We start from the raw sequence: 18,259 nt of genomic DNA on the forward strand, positions 1-18,259 counted from the left end.
CAAGGTCTGTTTGGATGTGTATAGGTGAATGTTTGTGTGTTTGTGTAAATACGCTCTCCATCTTCATGTGGACCGTCCCGTGGACATGTGCGTATCTCCATCATAGACAAACACGCCTACACACGGCTGCTCTTCCCCAAACATTAAGAATAAAACACGCATTACAAACACGGGAAATGGAAAATAACTAATCTCCCTCCATTTCCCTGCAAACACACATTCTGTACACACACCTGGTCGGATGTAGTGATGAATGGCGCTCATAATAATAAAGTGCTGGAACATCTGATAAACAAAACCCTGAAACACAAACAGAGATAAGAGAAAATAAGGGAGGGAGGAAAGACGGAAATACAGTTTGGGATGAAGGACGTGTAGTAAGACCTCGTCTGAGAGATGATATCGGTGCGGTGACGCCGGTGAGCACTGTGGGTCACATGACGCTGTGGGTCACATGACGCTCCCCGATGACTACCAGACTAATTCTCCATTTACCAGACAGTTACGATCACCGTGATTGTTAAACATGAGAGGTCTTTGTGTCAGTAGACATACAATAAGGATTAAATGTAGCGCGCACACACACACACACACACACACACACACACACACACACACACACACACACACACACACACACACACACACACACACACACACACACACACACACACACACACACACACACACACACACACACACACACACACACACACACACACACAATTGGGTAAAGACCGCGTAATAAACAGTTACAGGCATATTCACCCAATCAGAGTTTTTACTGGAAACCCTTTTACACACAAAAAAGAGAAAAAGAGACAATAAACAGAGCGAGGAAATAGAAGCCGCAGTGAGGGGTCGTTGTGGCGAGGGGGGGGTCACTCTACAAAATAAAAGTTTAGAGGAGAATGTTTCGTCTTACATGAAAGAGCGAGGGGAATATAAAAAGATGAATATATTCAATACTAAATGTATAGCACCTCACCCTGATAGAGCCATGTTTTTATTCATTTATATATTTATTATTATTTTCTATTATTATTATTATTTATGCGTCTTATTAGTAATATTTGCTCTAGCTTCCCTCTCTCAGTTTAACACATAGAAACGGTAACCGCCCTTAGAAACTACTGGTTTGCATATTTAAAACAACACTAATAGTGTTATATATTGTATTATATTGCTAATTATATTCCTGTTTCTGTCTATTCCAATGCCTTGTTTACATGTCCCTGTTTTGTGTACATTGTTTTTTTGTTAACTTATCACAGAGGAGACCTGGATCGTTTTCTTTCAAAAGCTTTCCTCACAAAGATGCCACATTAAATATATTATTCTAACGCCGTCACTCACTTCGGTGCATCACAGCAGCGGGCCGTGAAGAGAACGCTCCTTTCTGTGAGTAATCCAAGACCTGAGTCAGGGTGGCGTCCTGCACACACAGCGGTCCTCTGTCACACACACACGCACATACCGACGTGACGATGGCAACACACAGGTTGTACAGGAGCACGCCACCAAAACACTAAGAAGCCAGTCTGACTGGAGCACACACACACACACACACACACACACACACACACACACACACACACACACACACACACACACACACACACACACACACACACACACACACACACACACACACACACACACACACACACACACACCAGAAGGTGTATTTGTTACGCTTGTGTTTACTGAAGTGTCATGTTGAGGGCTGAACACAACACGCAGGCTAGAATGAAAAGAGAGCACAGGCCTACAGTGATCCTTCTGCAGACTACATGTCTGCACACTAACACCCATCAGCGCTGCACCAACTGCGTCTGTTAAAACACTCTGAATGTCACTTCTCTTTATGGCATTCATGTGAGCATTGACCCACATTTCATGAAAGCAGCATGGATGCAAACACGGTCCGGAGGGGAGGGGGGGGGGGGTGGAGAGCTGGGGTCAGGGTGGAGGTGGAGACAGACGGTGATGAGTGCATGGCTGATTTCTCTCTATATGTTTATGTGTGAAAACTAAACAGTGCCGGTCTGCTGACTCTGGTTCAACACACAGGCTGAAATAGAACAATACAAACAACATCAGCCGGGGTTTCTGCTGCACAAACATTCCCAGAGCCTAAAGCCCACAGCTCTGCTAAAAACACTACCAGGCGGGGGCACCGAGACAGCCATTAATACTGCCTAACACCTCTTTCTGTTGTTGTTGTTTTTACTCTCACCATTATTGTCTCCCTCTTTTTCCCAGATTTCTTCATCCCTTCCCCAGAGCGTCTTCCTCTCATTCCTCTCTGCTCAGACCAAAATCACACGGACTCTTCTGACGTGATAAAAAGAATTAAAAAGGAGTGGTGGGCACGGATTTATTGCTACACCAAACTCAGACTGGAGTGAACTCGTAGACTGTGAACAGAAAGTGGAAATAGTCACCGTGCCGTCACCTACTGGTTTGTGAAATGCTGTTTTGAAGCCTCAAATTCAGCATTTTGGCCACCGCCATCTTTGCTTATCAGCCATTTTAGTTGTTGGCCGTCACCATCTTGGTTTTTAGCAACCAGAGTGACAGAGAGGGTGGACTCCAACTGAAAATAAAAACAACGCTGAAAACTCCCAGACCATGGGACTACAATTTACTAGATGAACATCATGCTGTATTGAAGAAGACTTGAAACTAGAGATTGAGACCATAAACTCATGTTTACAATGTTTACTGAGGTAATAAATCAAGAGAGAAGTAGAGTCATTTTCTCATAGACTTCTATACAACCAGAGGAGTCGCCCCCTGGTGGACACTAGAGAGAATGCAGCTTTAACACACTCCAGCACTGGCTTCACTCTTCAGAACCGGAGGTTCCCGCCCAAGTACTAAACTCCATTCCTCTAACCTACTCCATCATGCTTCCATCCTTACCTTACCTTCACTGGGTCTAATGGATCAACTTCACTTCAGAATTCTTGGGTCACAAACTGTGTTCCCCTCACACATTACTGAAGGCAACAGCTTGAGGACTTTTTCTCGCACTTCCAGCGTGGATCATTTCTCCCCCAGTGTGAGGGGGCAGTTGTTTCTGGACGTTATATTTATATTCTCATCCAGCAGGGTGTTTCTAGATGTTGGCAACTGTTTCCAGTGTGATTATCTCCCTGTCACCTTTGGGGTCCGTATACCAGGTGGGTGTTGTATAATAATGAAGACAGCATCATTGGAAACCTGTAGCCTGTCTTCTAAATTAAGGTGACAGTTTGCCACAGAGGGTACACCAATGTTAGACTGGCCTCTTTGATAAGTAACGGTTGATGTCTGGTAGTAAATCCTCAGACGCCCCCCCCCCCCCCCCTTTGCTTTTATACACCGTGAAAACGTCTCTCCTCCTCATACTCTCCCATCATGTCTGTCCTTCCCAGACAGATGGTAAACACATCACTAATGCCTTGTCTGTCTGTTTGTCTGTGCTGTGATGCAGCGCAGAGCCTCGCTGCTAAACAACGGCTAAACACGTCACACTGGCCAAGAGGCACCACTGACCGTGAGAACTAGAAAGTCACTGAAGTTCAAGTATCCAAAGTATAACACTCATATCACCCATTTATGTTTTAGATTCACCTTCACCACTGTTATCTATAGACACAACTGTCTGCATGCACTAGTCTCACACTGACAGCAGTGATGGGAAAGTCATTTTCCTCAAGTTTTGTATTTAAGTATAATTTAGACGTACTTGTACTAAATGCCGACACGAGCAAAACATCAGTCTTAGTGTGATTAGACCTTACTGCAGCCTTTGCTGCTATAAATCATAACATATTTCTACACACATTGGGTTAGATTTACAGGTACAGTTAACAAGAGGCTCAGATAATATTCACAGGACGGGAGCTTTCTTTGTTTCCATTTGAAACATCAACACCAGCGTCCTCGACCTGTGGTGTCCCCCAGGGGTCGATTGTAGGGCCTTTATTTTTCCATCTTTATTTGCTCCCACTTAGATAAATCACTGATGACAATAACATTTCTTATCATAGCTTTGCTGATGACACCCACACTTACTTAGCCCTCTCACCTAACAGCTTTGGTCCCCTAGAATCCCTTTGTTGATGCAGCTGATTGTCTCAACGGTTTCTTATAATAAGGACGTAACTGAAATAATCGAATTTGGGAAAAAATTAAGAGAGACTCCAGATTGCCACTTATGTTGGCACATATTGAGTTAAAACAAAGGATGATGTTAAAAGCCTTGGCATCTTAATTGATTGCAATCTCAGTGTTGAGAATCATATGAAAGTAATAACTAAATCAGCTTTTGACCATCTCAAAAACATCTACAAATTTAGAGGCTTTAAGTCAAAACATGATTAGAAAACCTCGATGCTTTTATTTTGTTGTAACCGCACACACTGATAAAAAAAAGATTTATGTCACATGGACCCTAGCGCACTCGCGAATGCAGAAAGTAGAACGTCAGCTAAACACTATTTAAAAAGGAAGATGCATTTAAAAAATAGACCGAAAATGTGAGAACCAAGGCAACATTTCTGACATAAAAGTCAGTTTAATGACATAATGGGTTTGAATGCCAACTTAATGAACCATGTAATGATTTTTTAAACTTTTCTAAATGCATGATGAGCAACTACAGTAAATGAGGAGTTTGTGATAGTTTTTGGCCATCTCAATTGATATTAATATTGGTGGACAGAATATTGCAAAAGGACTTTCTCTCTAATTGAATGCAGTGCAACATCACGACACACTGCAGCCTCCAAAGTGACCACAGAGCTGTGTCAGCACCTCTGGATACACTTTGTAAATGGAAGATTTATTGCAGGGCTTCTGTGTTGTTGGAATCAGATTTAGTCGGGTGTACCTCACTGGTAGCACAGCGTGGCTTAAGGAATGGGTGTTCATTATCATCAGTCATGTAAAACTGTTTTATTTTGTAATATATTATGACGTATTTGACCAAATGCAAAACTTTTGTCTGTTCAAAGTAAAACGAGTGGACCAGCAGAGTCAGCCGTCTGCAGACTGAAACTTCTGCAAAACTTGCAAAAAACAAAGAAACTGTGATTCTGCAGTTTAACGTCTGTGTTGTTATGTTTCAGGCAGGATGTGGAGTCGTGGTTACTTCAGTGTGAATGAGGACGTCTGAACTTGTGATCCTCACAGCCAGATGTGCACTCTGCATTTAACCTGTCATCTGAATCAATCACTTCTTCTACAGCCGACTCCTAATAACCACAAGAAGCAACTGAAGGAATTAGTTGAAAGCTTAAGACAACTTCAACACAAACATGACCACCCAAAGAGAACACACAATCATTAAGGGTGCAATTCATGATGCCTTTAAAACACACAATACACAGCACGTAAAAGGCCGTAAAGTGTCGATAGCGTACCGCCATGTCTGGAGTTAAGAGAAGAGAGGAGCCGTGATGTTTCGACACACGACGCTCACAACTGCAGACATGAAAGAGAGAGCAGAGCACACACAGCATCTTCAATAACTCGGAACAGAAGAAAAAAAGAAACAGCAGGGTGGAGAAGATGGAGAGTTAAGGAGCAGGAGGTTGGGAGGATTGCGCATTAGAAACCAGCCTCCTCCCTCCTCCCTCCCTCCTCCCACTCATAATTAGCGGTTCGGCGTTGCTGCTCGTTTTGGGTTACTTTTCATTCCTCATTTCCATGAAAGCAGCAGCGGGACAAACATGTGTCTCCGAGTACGCCGAGAACAATAGAAGAAGAAAAGTGGGCCGCATGAGTTCACTCCAGATAAAAGCTACAGCGGGAAAAAATGCAGGAATTAGTGAGGTTTTCTCCCTCACATGTTAAAATGTAGTGTCGAAGGCTGGAACAGCTTAGCTTTGGCTTCAAACTGCCACGACAGCCAGTGGAAACGTTTCAAACGAGACGACCCAAATGCAGCGTTGTACAAACAGCCCACATGTTGTAGTTCCTTCAACACATTCTGGGAGTGTTTACGTCATGTGTAGCTCATTAAAACGTACATCTCTCTGTGAGCTGTGTATCGAACAAACACGAGCGCAATCAGTCTCTGTTTGTCATAATTGCACTGAACATATCCAGTGTTTTGGCAACTGTTCTGAGGCCCGTCTAACAAATCCATTCACAAATATGTTCTCGATGCGCACATGTTCGCGTCAGCTGCTCTGGTTCCAGACTCTCACAGGATGTTTGAGCATGTGGCTCTACGAATCAATACAAAAACATTAATATTAATAACAAAAGTCAAAAGGGTGAGAGGAAGGAAAAGCTGCAAGACTTTCAAATCCAGGACAAATAAAATGGAATAAAGCTCTGCAGGAATGAGTCCTAAACACAGGAAACTAGTTTATCACACCGAGAACCGTCAGTAGAAACGAGTCGCCCGCAAAAAACATTTTCTTATAGCGAGCTCTCCTCTCGTGTTTCTCTAGAGGTTTTTAGGCGCACATTAAAAGTCTAAATATTTTTTACTTTTTGCACCGCTCGTCAATGTCCTAGGAAGCCAATCAAATCGGGCGGGAGGCGGGCTTTACTACATCATCACTTCCTTCCTGTTTTGATGCTGGCGGATGTGGTCGGCGAAAGGTTGACGTTAGCGGTTTCAATGACGCTGAACGGTTCAATATTTCCCCTCATCCTCATTCAACAGCAAGAGCTCGAAGTCTGCACTTTTTCCCGGTTATTTACATTTCATCACCTGGTTTGATTTTGATTCATCAGCTGTTTTGGCCGACTCACTTTGCCATAGAGGCGTTTTTTTAAGCGCCCGGGCTTGTTGCAACGCGTCTCAGTGTCATCGAGGCCTAACGTTAGCTTATTACTTATGCTATATGTATTCACGCTTTAAAAATCATGAAAAGTGGTCATTCATTTGTCTTGCTAAACAAAATGTGAAAATTCCATTGATGTTTATTTTCTGCAATAATCCAAAATCTAACGGAAGAATCACATTAGCTTTTTGTCGATGCCAACTTCCTGTTGACCTACAAAAATACGCGTTCCCTGCAGCGCTCTATTCAACTACCTCCAGACGTCAACCACGTTATGAAGGGAGTCCTCTCCCTAAAAATTACTCCACAGATGAGTTTCATTTCCATCTCATACAAGATGATTAAAAGAACAACAGAAGGCAACATTGCCAAACACGTACAAAACAAAAGAGATGGGTGATCTGTAAGTATTTTTCTCGTCCACGTAGCTGCAAATACCAGCTGGGCTCAGAATCAGATCCAGCTAATGTTGTCACAACTCGTAAACATTGAAATGTTTAAAAAGGAGAGCGGACTCTGGTCTCGTCTCGCTCTGCCACAAAACATTGTAAATCAAATAAAGCTTTCCTTCAGAGTCTCAGGATGGATTTGAGTTGCTGACATGACAGATCCATTAGACACGCCTCCTCCCAAACCCGGTCAGAGGACACCGACCCTGACCCAGGTGCACATATGAAACAAATGAAAGCGTCCTCCACCTGATCGTATGCTCGAACCCCTTTGGATGCAGCCTGTTTGGGCTATGTGGTTACACGTGGAGCTGTGCCCCAGGGGGATTATGGGTAATTAATGACAGAGTTGAGGGTGGCAGGAGTCTCTGTCTCTGATTGACCCGGTTTGACCCTCTCTGCTCTCGTTGCTCTGGCGATCGGTCCGCCTCGTTCCCTTTGGGTGACTCGGGGCGAATCCCCGGGGCGACGAGGTGGTCTCTGCTGGGTGGGCATGAGTGAGCGGAGGGGGGGTGGGGGGGTTTCAGATGGGTACAATTACACTCTGCAGAAAAGAGGAGTCCTTGTCCTACCTTTGCTCCACGACCTGAGGGGGGGGGCACTCCTTGTCCCACCTCACCCCCATTCATCTCTGTGTACAGGATGCAGGTCTTTGGTGTTACTCGGCAGTAGGGGGCACTGCTGGTCTACTGGGTCCCAAGAGGGCGGCAGGAACGTGGCCGAGCAAGTTCTGAGAGATTAACGGGAATTTTGGTTTTGAAAGCCCGACGATCCATTAACTGTTTGTTGCATTATTCTCCGAAACGCCAGAGGGCGAAAAAAACAAAATATACTGCGAAGAATCAAGAAGTCAAAGAGTGTAACTCAAAGATATGAACACAGACTGTAAAACGCCATAAATCAACCTCCACTATAGAGAGGAAGGATTGTAATTATCTGTAAACTCATATTCATGAACTACTTTATTATCTTTATACAAACCCTGTAAAGAAAGAAGTCAAGTATTAAATGTGTTATAAAGAAACAAAGGTTGAATATAAACTTTTTGATTTGGCTGCAAAATATTTACTCAAATGTAGATTTTTAAGACTTCCTGTTTCTAAAGCTTCTAAAAACAAATGATCCGTCTTTGTAAGATCCCGACACATGTAAAGAGCTTTTATCAGTTAACTATTCATGACAGTCGCATCTGAAAAGCTCCGATTGCCCTAGTTGCAAAAATTCAGAGGCGCATGACCAAGCGCCGTAATTACGCTGTTTAAAAATATAAAATAAAAAAAGATGCAGAAAACTGCAAAAGAACGCCGTCTGATCGCTCAACAAAAAAAGCATTTTCCAGCAGTGTCGTTGTTCCTCTTCACCCTTAACTGATCAATCACAATGAAATCTTCAACCTGGCAAAAAAAGAAGAAGAAATCTTTAATCTGGCTCTCAGGGGTCAGTCAGTATCTAAAGAAGAGCCTCAAAAGGTCCTGGAATGTTTCTCTGTCTCCATTTCAGATCAGACGTACGGACACAAAGACACATGTGCTGTGGGCCGCGACCTCCGCCGGCCTGTGCTCAGCAGGTAGAGACAAACGACCTGATAGCTAATCCGTCCTGAGGTGGAGCTTTTCTGCAGCGAACAGAGGGGCCTGTTTGTGACAACAGGAAGTCGACACAATGTTACCAGAGTAAGCACATTAAAGGGATGCCACATGCATGGATGCATGCGTGCACACATGGCCGCACACTTGCAAACGCACATCTGGCTGCAGCTTCAAATGCAGCACATCGTGGACTAAAGGGGAACAATATGAACAGAGAGTAGTTGCATGTAAAATAAAATGAAAGAAGGGCGTCGTGTGCCAGAGGAAGATAAAAGAAGGTATTAAGTGGGGACACTGGGACATTGTTGGGTCTCTTGCAACCCCCCGCCATCTTCCCAAAGCGTCAGCCTTTATTTTACGGCCTTCGTTGTTAACAATCCGAGGGTGAATGCTGGGCATTGTGGGGTTTTTCCCAGTCTGTGGTGTCTTTTTTGGAGCATGCTCAAATGAAGTCTGACGCCATGGAGGCCGAGTCAGCACACCACACTGACCCGATTCACCAGGAGGTGGAGAGCGTTAGTGAAGCCCCCTCTCATCGCGTTCCCCCGGACCACCTCACCCAAAACACTGGAAGATGACGATGCAGCTCAGTAGAAGTGAGCTCTGTAACGGATATAGTGGAGAGAGAAGAGTGGATGATGTCCAAGAAAGATCAACCATTAAGTCCGAGTTTGGGTCGGAGCATGTGTGATGAGAAACCATAGACTGTATATAAGAAGTGGACGTAGTCGTCATCCGTCTGTTTGTGGACTGATGAGTTCAGCAATCTTGATTTATGGCCGTCACCATCTTGGCTTTTTGCAACCAGTGAACAGGAAGTGACCATATCTGGACTGAGGAGGAGTGACGTAGCGACGCCGTATACGTCTCTGATAGAGACCTGTCAATCACCGTGTAGCCCCGCCCTAAAGCATACCCTGCTTTATGGTCTGTTTGACTCTAAATGGACCATAATGTACTAAATGAACATCATGCTGTATTGAAGAAGACTTGAAACTAGAGATTGAGACCATAAACTCATGTTTACAATGTTTACTGAGGTAATAAATCAAGAGAGAAGTAGAGTAATTTTCTCATAGACTTCTATACAACCAGAGGAGTCGCCCCCTGCTGGACACTAGAGAGGATGCAGCTTTAACACATGAAGCATCGGCTTCACTCGTCAGAAACCGAAGGTTGCCGCCTGTAACAAAAACGAGGCTGTGAAAAACATTCAGCTTAAATCCTGCAGAACCCTCACCAGCACACATTCTTGAGGGGGAAAGAAACTCCAGGCCACATGAAAAACGCTCCTGACGAGATCGGTTTTGACATCACAATTAAAACAGCCACAGTAAACAATAGAGACCAGAACAACAGACATCCACGGATGCACATGTGCCGGCGTATGCAAACTGACTGAATGCAGAGAGTGAAAGGCCTTCTTTAAGTGGAAGAGAAAATGTTTAGTGCATTAAACCCTCAAGAGTTCATCTTAGTCCCTCGGCTTATAATTCCACGGCTATCAACACCGAAGCAATTCCTATAAAGTTTCAGTTCAGTGGGCTGCGATATAGATTTAGAAGAAAAGATGCTTAGTAGAATGTTTAAAATGCAGCACATGCAAATTACCACCGGGCCGAGAAAGAGGAGCCGCCGAGGTTTAATGCGAGGCAACTCGATCGAGCCCCCTCGCGTTCCACCATTTTCCACGGGAGACAGATTGAGCGCAATCACGGCCGGCGGGGTGGCGAGGCGATTAGGCAACAGTAATGCAGAGAGCCGGAGCGAGCAGAGCACCTAGCCGCCGTCTGAGGGAAGAGAGGTAATGATAACAGGAAGTGAGATGAGTTGATCTTGCCCTCTGGCCTCGCAGCCCATCACCTCTGTTAAAAAAAGGTCCCTCTCTATAAACAGGCCTCTCTCTAGCTATTAAACAGATAGTACATTAGGGCCTGAGCTGTGCAGAACAATGTAAACACAGCCGTCTCAGGGCACTGGCGCTGAGAGCTGGGGGGGGGGGGGGGGAGGAATACAGCTTGAGATGGGGGGGGGGGGGGGAATACAGCTTGAGATGGGGGGGCTCTTCCCCTCTCCCACTGTAATCCTCTCCAGCTAAACACAGGAAGGAAGAGATAGGTAAATAACTGGCTCTTCTGATAAACCCAACTCTCTTCCAGCGCTGCATTCTCTCCTCCAGCTTGTTATGCTACAAAATAATAAGTGGCGACGTGGAGTTCATGTTGTTCACATTACAGTGAGGCGTGTGTTTGGAGAACACGTAACAGAGATACAGGATATGACACGTTGAAAGGGAAGTGTGGTTTCGGGGCTTTAACACTAACTTTATATATCGGTTGCCAGGTTGGCAACCAGGCATCTCCAGCTTTCGGTTGCCAACACTGAAAATGCGTTTGACATTTTTAAGTAATTCAGAGACGATACGGCAGCATAATTATGAAATGTTTACTGTACATGTGTATGTTGTAGAAGCTTTGCAGTAAAACTTTCCGTCCGGCTCAAAGATGCCGGAATACTTCGTCTCCCAACACTTCAGAAATCTCCTTTTTCTGTTTTTCGTTCAGGTTCATTTGGTTTTCTGTCAGTTCGATCAATTTGCACATTCGCTTGTTATGTTGACGGGTTGGTTGACCTTCCCCCCCCCCCCCCCACAGTCACACAACTTCATTTGCTTCACCATTGTCTCTTAAACAGATGCTGGTTTTTATTTGTATTTATTTGAGGGTGCATGTTGTACTGTTTGCTCTCCCTACCGTTTCTGTTATAAAGTGGTGGACCACTGAAGGCAACCAAAGACCGAGAATTGGTTACCAATGTCTCAAAATGGTTGCCAATGGGAGATCAACAGAAGACCGACAGGATCGAGCCAGAGAGGCAGAAAGGAGTTGATCCTGAACCTCCTGTGGTTCCTTCAGTGTGTTGCTCCAGGGTTGAGGGCGCTTCAGAGAGGATACACTGGGTCTGTGTGTGTGAGTGTGGGGGGGGGGGGGGTGGTACTGGAAGTGGATGGATGGGGAGATGGTCAGTCCGGGTCAGTCCAGATGTGAGGCTGTTAAACAGTGGGGCACATCTTAGGGGCAGTGCCCCGGAGTCATTCACACCCTTTTGTTACAATCTCCAGCATAGAATCACAGGAACCCCCTCCAGACACCACGTCCTCCCCGTTGGGGGCTGCAGGGACGCAGCAGAGATGGGGAATAAGGGGAATGTCTGGGATGTGGGGACGGGCTCCATACCCTGGGGAAAGGCCAATTACAGGCTTAGAGCGCCCTGTCTGGCTGCGGCTCAGATAAGATGAAAGTTGCTTGGGACCAATATCAACATTTTTTCCTTCTGTCGCCATAAGTAATGATACAATCCAGATGTTACACATATCTACGTATATATAACTGCATGTTGAGTGTTCTGTGGATCGGCGTGCCCTCGTACGGCTTTACAATGACACCGGTTTACTGGTTACTGACTTGAAGGTTTGAGCATCTACAGCCAGGAGGGGTCAGGGGACAGAGGTGAAGGGTCATAAGACTTTAACCCACGCTGACACTGTACTGGGACAGATAATGGAATATGTGAGTCACCAGGCTCCAAACTGGCTATACAAGCACTCACTGCAACAGACATGAAACAGAAGACTTAGGACTCATCCTGAAGACAGTCAGACTCCATTTGAAGATATATTTGAATATCTTTGTGTTATTGTGGTTAAATAAATGTAATTCATGGAGCTGTTGGATTGCTGCTTGTCCGCCCCGTTAATACAGGAGCTTGCCTCCCTTCGTATTGTGTTTGAAAAAATACGTATTATGTAGAATATTTTCTTAGATAAAAACATGTTATGAGTTTTTGGAAATGATTACATAAATCTAAATATAGACTTTTGGACATGCAAAAAAAAAAAGTTGATATAGAATTTGAATGCCAATGTTATGAATGAAGCAAATTTGAGATATATTGTTATTGGTAGCCACAGTATGTCAACTAATAAGTAGTAAAAAAAAATATAAATATCAATATCACTATAGGGCCACTATATGGAACCCAAACCAACCCGATGAGTCATTTGGAAACAAGCCTAAGTTACTAAGTAACAAATGACACCGTAAAGAATTGTAATTGGTAAACTAGTTTTTTCATGTTCGGGTAGACGTTTTCAGAACAACTCATTTCGATTGTTATCTTGCGTTACGTTAAATAATGAACGTCACGCAAATGAACAATCTACATCGACAGCATTTTTCTACTTCTGTAAATTGATGTCGAGGGAGTCGGGTTTGGGTTCACAGCTTTGTTTTTAAACTTCTACACACAGTTGTTCAGACTAGAACACAAACACACAGCAGAGACGGAGATAAGGACCGGGACATACGGCCGCGCTGTGACCAGTAATAACTCGGAGCTCCAGTGTTTGCAGAGGCCTTTGCCTGCTAATCCCAGCAGAGCAGAAAAGCAGCAGGCCGGGGTGAGGGAGGTTAGCTCCTCTCCACTGCACCGCTGTCATCACCAGCATGTCCAGCCATGTGACGGACTAATAAACTGTAGGCCGCTCCGCACACCCAAAGACAATACTCGGCCTTTACAAAGTGTGACATGCAGCTGCAACTTGTCCCCGGCCGGCTCTCCATGGGAGGGGTACACAGCAGTTGTGTACATGTTTGGTTTGGTGGAGGCGGGAGGCTCTGGCTCGGCCCCCGTTGATGGGAATCTAGCGTGCCGGTGATGTTCTGGGAAGTGGTGAAAGACTGAGTCTGTTGAGTTTTTCTGCTCCCGCTGCACCACCCAGCGCTGAACACGTCTAGCATACACACATTCTGGAGCTGTGGGCTGGAGCCGGACCAAGGCGGCTCAATATGAGCCATTCAGACCCCAAAAAGACCCGGTTACACGCCAGACAGGGTGGCAGTGCCAGCCGAGGAGATACCTCGAAATCTCACACGAGTATAAACGCTATATTGAGGAGGGTCATAAGTCTCCGTAAAGGCAATATAAAGGGTGAGTATCACACTCACCACCATTTAAATCACAGTCCATCTAACAGATCGGCCTCCATTACCACATCTGTGCCCCAATATTACTAACCTCTGGGCTGCGAGACCCCCACGGGTATCACAGCTCGACAGGTTGAAATTGGCAAACCTATTCCTGGCATTAAGTCAAAACCTCTTCTTCAAAACGTGAGACCGGATTCAGCCAGAGTCAAGACCGGCTGGAGGACTCGGGGTAGAGATGATGGACAAGCTGATGTTGCCGTCACTTGAGGGGAACCACAATCTAACGATTATTTATGATGTTGAATGATCGGTCATTATTTTCTTTGGTTGGGCAATAAAATGTCAGAAAATGGAGAAAAATTACAATCAGTGTTTTCAAAGAGGACGTAACTACTATAATAACCAAACAATTCTTGCATGTCACAAGTTCATTCTTCAGCATCATAGTACCCTAATTACTCAAAATATAAAAATGACTTAAAATGGAAACCATATTTCCAACACTCGACTGCTGCTTTTAAAAGTTAGCGTACAGCTGTGGGTGTAATGTTAAAAGCACAGTTCATTATTTAAGCATTACCTCATGAGCACAGGAGTTGTCTGGGTCACAGAGCAGCCATGAAACAGTGTTTGAACGCGTAAATGTTTGGAGAGACATGAACTGGGAAAGGCCCTGAACTCATCGGCCCCTTTGCCTCAGTAAACTGCGGCGGCTCCCCAAACGCACCGCAGAGTTTGGGTCGGTCTGTCCGGCAGCAACGGAGCGTCCAGCTCTGCCCGGTCGTATCCACAGCGCCCCCCGACACACACACACACACACACACACACACACACACACACACACACACACACACACACACACACACACACACACACACACACACACACACACACACACACACACACACACACACACACACACACACACACACACACACACACACACACACACACACACTTCATGCCCGCCATTTTGTAATGTAATTAACTTCTCTCAGTCCACGTTGAGCCAAAGAAACAACAACCTCACATGGAAATGAAATAAACAGAAGGGGGGCACCGAGGACACACAACTCATTTCCCTTAATACCTCAATAAAACTCAAACCCGTTTTGATTGCAAACACCGACTCTCACATCACGCTCAAGGCTCGATTGTGAGATCTGATTCTAGAAGAATTTCATTTTGAACCCACACCGAGTCTTATATATACAGTATATATATATATATATATACTGTCCTGATGCTGAATACAACAGTCTGTTATTAACGTAGTCATCCACGAGACCACCTTCCACCTGAGGACACAGTCACCACAGAGCCTGGTAGTTACGAGACCAAAACTACAAACGAATGGCGAGAAAATTGGACTTTGAGTCATCCACAGGTACAGTAGACGACCATGGGGGGGGGGGGGGTTGATCAAAGCGGAGTCATGAAGTAAAAGGATGCCGGGACACTAAGCCCCTTAAGTCTTCCTCCTTTATTTAATAAACCAGCGACGGCCCCAGCTGAGGACCACGGTTTATGAGGTTGTTTTTTTAAATTCCAATTTGGCACGGGGCACCGCTGAGAGCTGGTTTTACTTTTTCCGTGATTTAGTTTAATAAGTTCCTAAATACTCTGCTGTCCTACTGCCTGCTTTACAGCTTCGGGAATATAAAGCTATGAAAATAGCAAAAGGTAAGAGAAGGAGGAAATGGCTTTAGTGTTGGTTAGCGATCGGCTCGCAGTCGATCGCTGCCGAGGAGCTTGTTGTGACGACTGTCTGTTGCGACGACTGTCTGTTGTGGCTTTTTTGATTTATTGTGAGACACTCCCCTCTGTCTCTCCATCAGACTTGACCTCTGACCTTTCCACACTCAAACACATGTGTACATCCGCCCCTGTGAACTAGACCTCTTCCTCCTCAACATGATGGAAAATCTGCCGTTATTTTTTTTTTGCTGTGTTTACTGGATCCAAATGTTTTCCCTACAAACACAACTGACCTTGTTTGTGGCCAAACATTCTGGCCGCCGTCTAGCGAACCACAAGCCCCCACTTACCTGCTGAGCTCCAGTGATCAAATATTTACCCGAAGGGACAGATGTGAAGGAATAATTACAGTGAAGTTAATTACAAAATTGCCAGCGAATTCTCTGCAGAGGGCCAGTGTGTAGAATTATTGGGAATCTATTAGCAGAAATGGAACATGATATTCATGTATTCATAACTATGCTTTCATTAGTGTATAATCACCTGAAAGTAAGAATCGTTGTGTCTTTGTTAGCTTAGAATGAGCCCTTCATGTCCGCTATAGTTACAGTTAGTTTGTTACAGTCATTCAGCAGACGCTTTTATCCAAAGAGACTTACAATACGTTCGTTCAACATCGGTATTCAAGAGAACTGCTAGTCACCAGAAGTCATTAGTGCATCTCCTTTTTTAAACAAGCATCTAAGAGCATAAACCAGAGCAAAAGTACAGAAACAAACTAATATGAGTACAGTAAGTGCTGAGTGGAAGGCTCAGGGTAGTACTTCTTGAAGAGGTGGGTTTTCAGCCTGTTTCTATGTTTCTATGGTAGCCCAGAACGGACAAACCAAACACTGGCTCTAGAGAGAGACTTTCACGTTTTTATGTCACTTGAAGGCCACCGTAGTTCTCTACACGCCGACATGAGCCGCAGAATTCAAAACCGTGGTCCTGCCTTATTCTTGTAATTCTGATTGATGTCATTCTAACTGTGTTGTTCTGCACTGAAGACATGTTTGAGTTCTCTCTACTTCTAGTCATGATGGTGCTGTTTCCATAGAGCAGTAGGACTTTTATAGATTGCAGTGAAAAGGCCACAGATAGTAAAAGAGCAGAAAAACGCCTGTTAAGTTATTCGATCCTCATTCCTTAATGTTAAAAACAAAACAAAATAGAATCGGTTGCATCACTTTGAGACTTTTCATCGCCTGTGACCCATATGTTTAATAGTTCTGTGTAAGATGAGCACGGACCTGCAGCAGCAGCCTCTCGAAGGCCAGGCAGGCGTCCCAGCGGGGCAGGCCGGGGTGGCGGAGCGTCTGGGCCGTTGCCAGGCCCAGCTGGAGCACTCCACAGTGACTCTCTAGCGCCCCCCAACTGCTCCGGAACAGCTGCATGTAGGAGCACAGCTGCTCGGGGGTCACGCGGCCTGAGAGGAGGGGAGAAGACACTGGTGTTATACGAGGAGTCGGCACAAATTCATAAATCAATATCGGTCAGATCTGTACATAAACTGTACTCTGTTGGCCATCTGGTAGAAACAAATGAAAACCCACAAGGTTTCAATGGACACATAATTATTCCTCCTGATGGGAAACAGAATGAACCTTTTTCCCAAACATGAGTATGATGCACTCGGCTTAGGGGAGAGGGGAATAACTGATACCAGGACAGACCATAATATTATCTTAATGAGCAAAACCTGCACAGGCTGGGAGAAAGAGAGAGTGTGTGCATGAGACATACTTTATGATATCCAAAAAGACAACTATTGGTGGGCGGGAGGGGAGGTGGATAAATCCAACAAACAGGACTTTCAACCACAAGTTCAAAACATGTTGTGACTTTATGGTAGTGGTTTGTTGGCTTTATGGTAGTGGTTTGTTGCCCAAACCTAACAGTTTGGTTTTGTTGGCTAAACCAAATGTTGGTGGTTTTGTTGGCTAAACCAAATGTTGGTGGTTTTGTTGGCTAAACCTAACTGTTGGTGGTTTAGTTGCCTAAACCTAACTGTTGGTGGTTTAGTTGCCTAAACCCAACTGTTGGTGGTTTTGTTGCCTAAACCTAAATGTTGGTGGTTTTGTTGCCTAAACCTAAATGTTGGTGGTTTTGTTGCCTAAACCCAACTGTTGGTGGTTTTGTTGCCTAAACCTAAATGTTGGTGGTTTTGTTGCATAAACCTAAATGTTGGTGGTTTTGTTGCATAAACCTAAATGTTGGTGGTTTTGTTGCCTAAACCTAACTTAAATGTTGGCACAAAAAAAGTTGGAGGAAAAGAATAATACATTTCCTGAACTGCCGTGAGACTTTGTTGAATATTCTTTATATGTTCAAGCTTCAGGCGGAGAGACGTTTACAGCAGCTACAGTATTGAACTAAACATCACCGTCTGCATGTAGCAGAGGTGCAGGAACACTGACGAGAGATTAAAGAGTGTAAATGATATAAATGCATAGAGGCAGCAGAGAGAGAGAGATGTTTAGGACCCTCGGGTTGGGAGTTGGGGGTGGCCTGGAGGTACGAGGATCTGGATAGAGAGAGAGAGGGGGCACACATTAACTCCCCATAAAGCCTACTTCTTCATGTTGATGTTCTGAACCAGCACCAGATGTGGGAGTATTTCCTGTTGGACTACATGGTCAATGTTTGCTTTAGCGGAGCCAAACACAAGACTAGAAGAGAAACAGACTGAATATTAGATTGGG

General features: G+C 44.7%; 1 protein-coding gene across 1 annotated transcript in view; it reads right to left on the bottom strand.

Annotated features, from left to right (window-relative positions):
* The window catches only part of scfd2 (sec1 family domain containing 2), an 89,238-nt gene that overhangs the window by 55,367 nt on the left and 15,612 nt on the right, over positions 1-18,259 (bottom strand). The window contains exon 4 of the mRNA XM_076087346.1: positions 16,808-16,983. Within this exon, the coding sequence (XP_075943461.1) occupies positions 16,808-16,983 (176 nt within the window). The remainder of the gene's footprint in view (positions 1-16,807; positions 16,984-18,259) is intronic.

This window comes from Anarhichas minor, unplaced genomic scaffold (assembly GCF_050575085.1).
Source record: "Anarhichas minor isolate MPS153535 unplaced genomic scaffold, ASM5057508v1 ptg000010l, whole genome shotgun sequence".
NCBI lineage: Eukaryota > Metazoa > Chordata > Actinopteri > Perciformes > Anarhichadidae > Anarhichas > Anarhichas minor.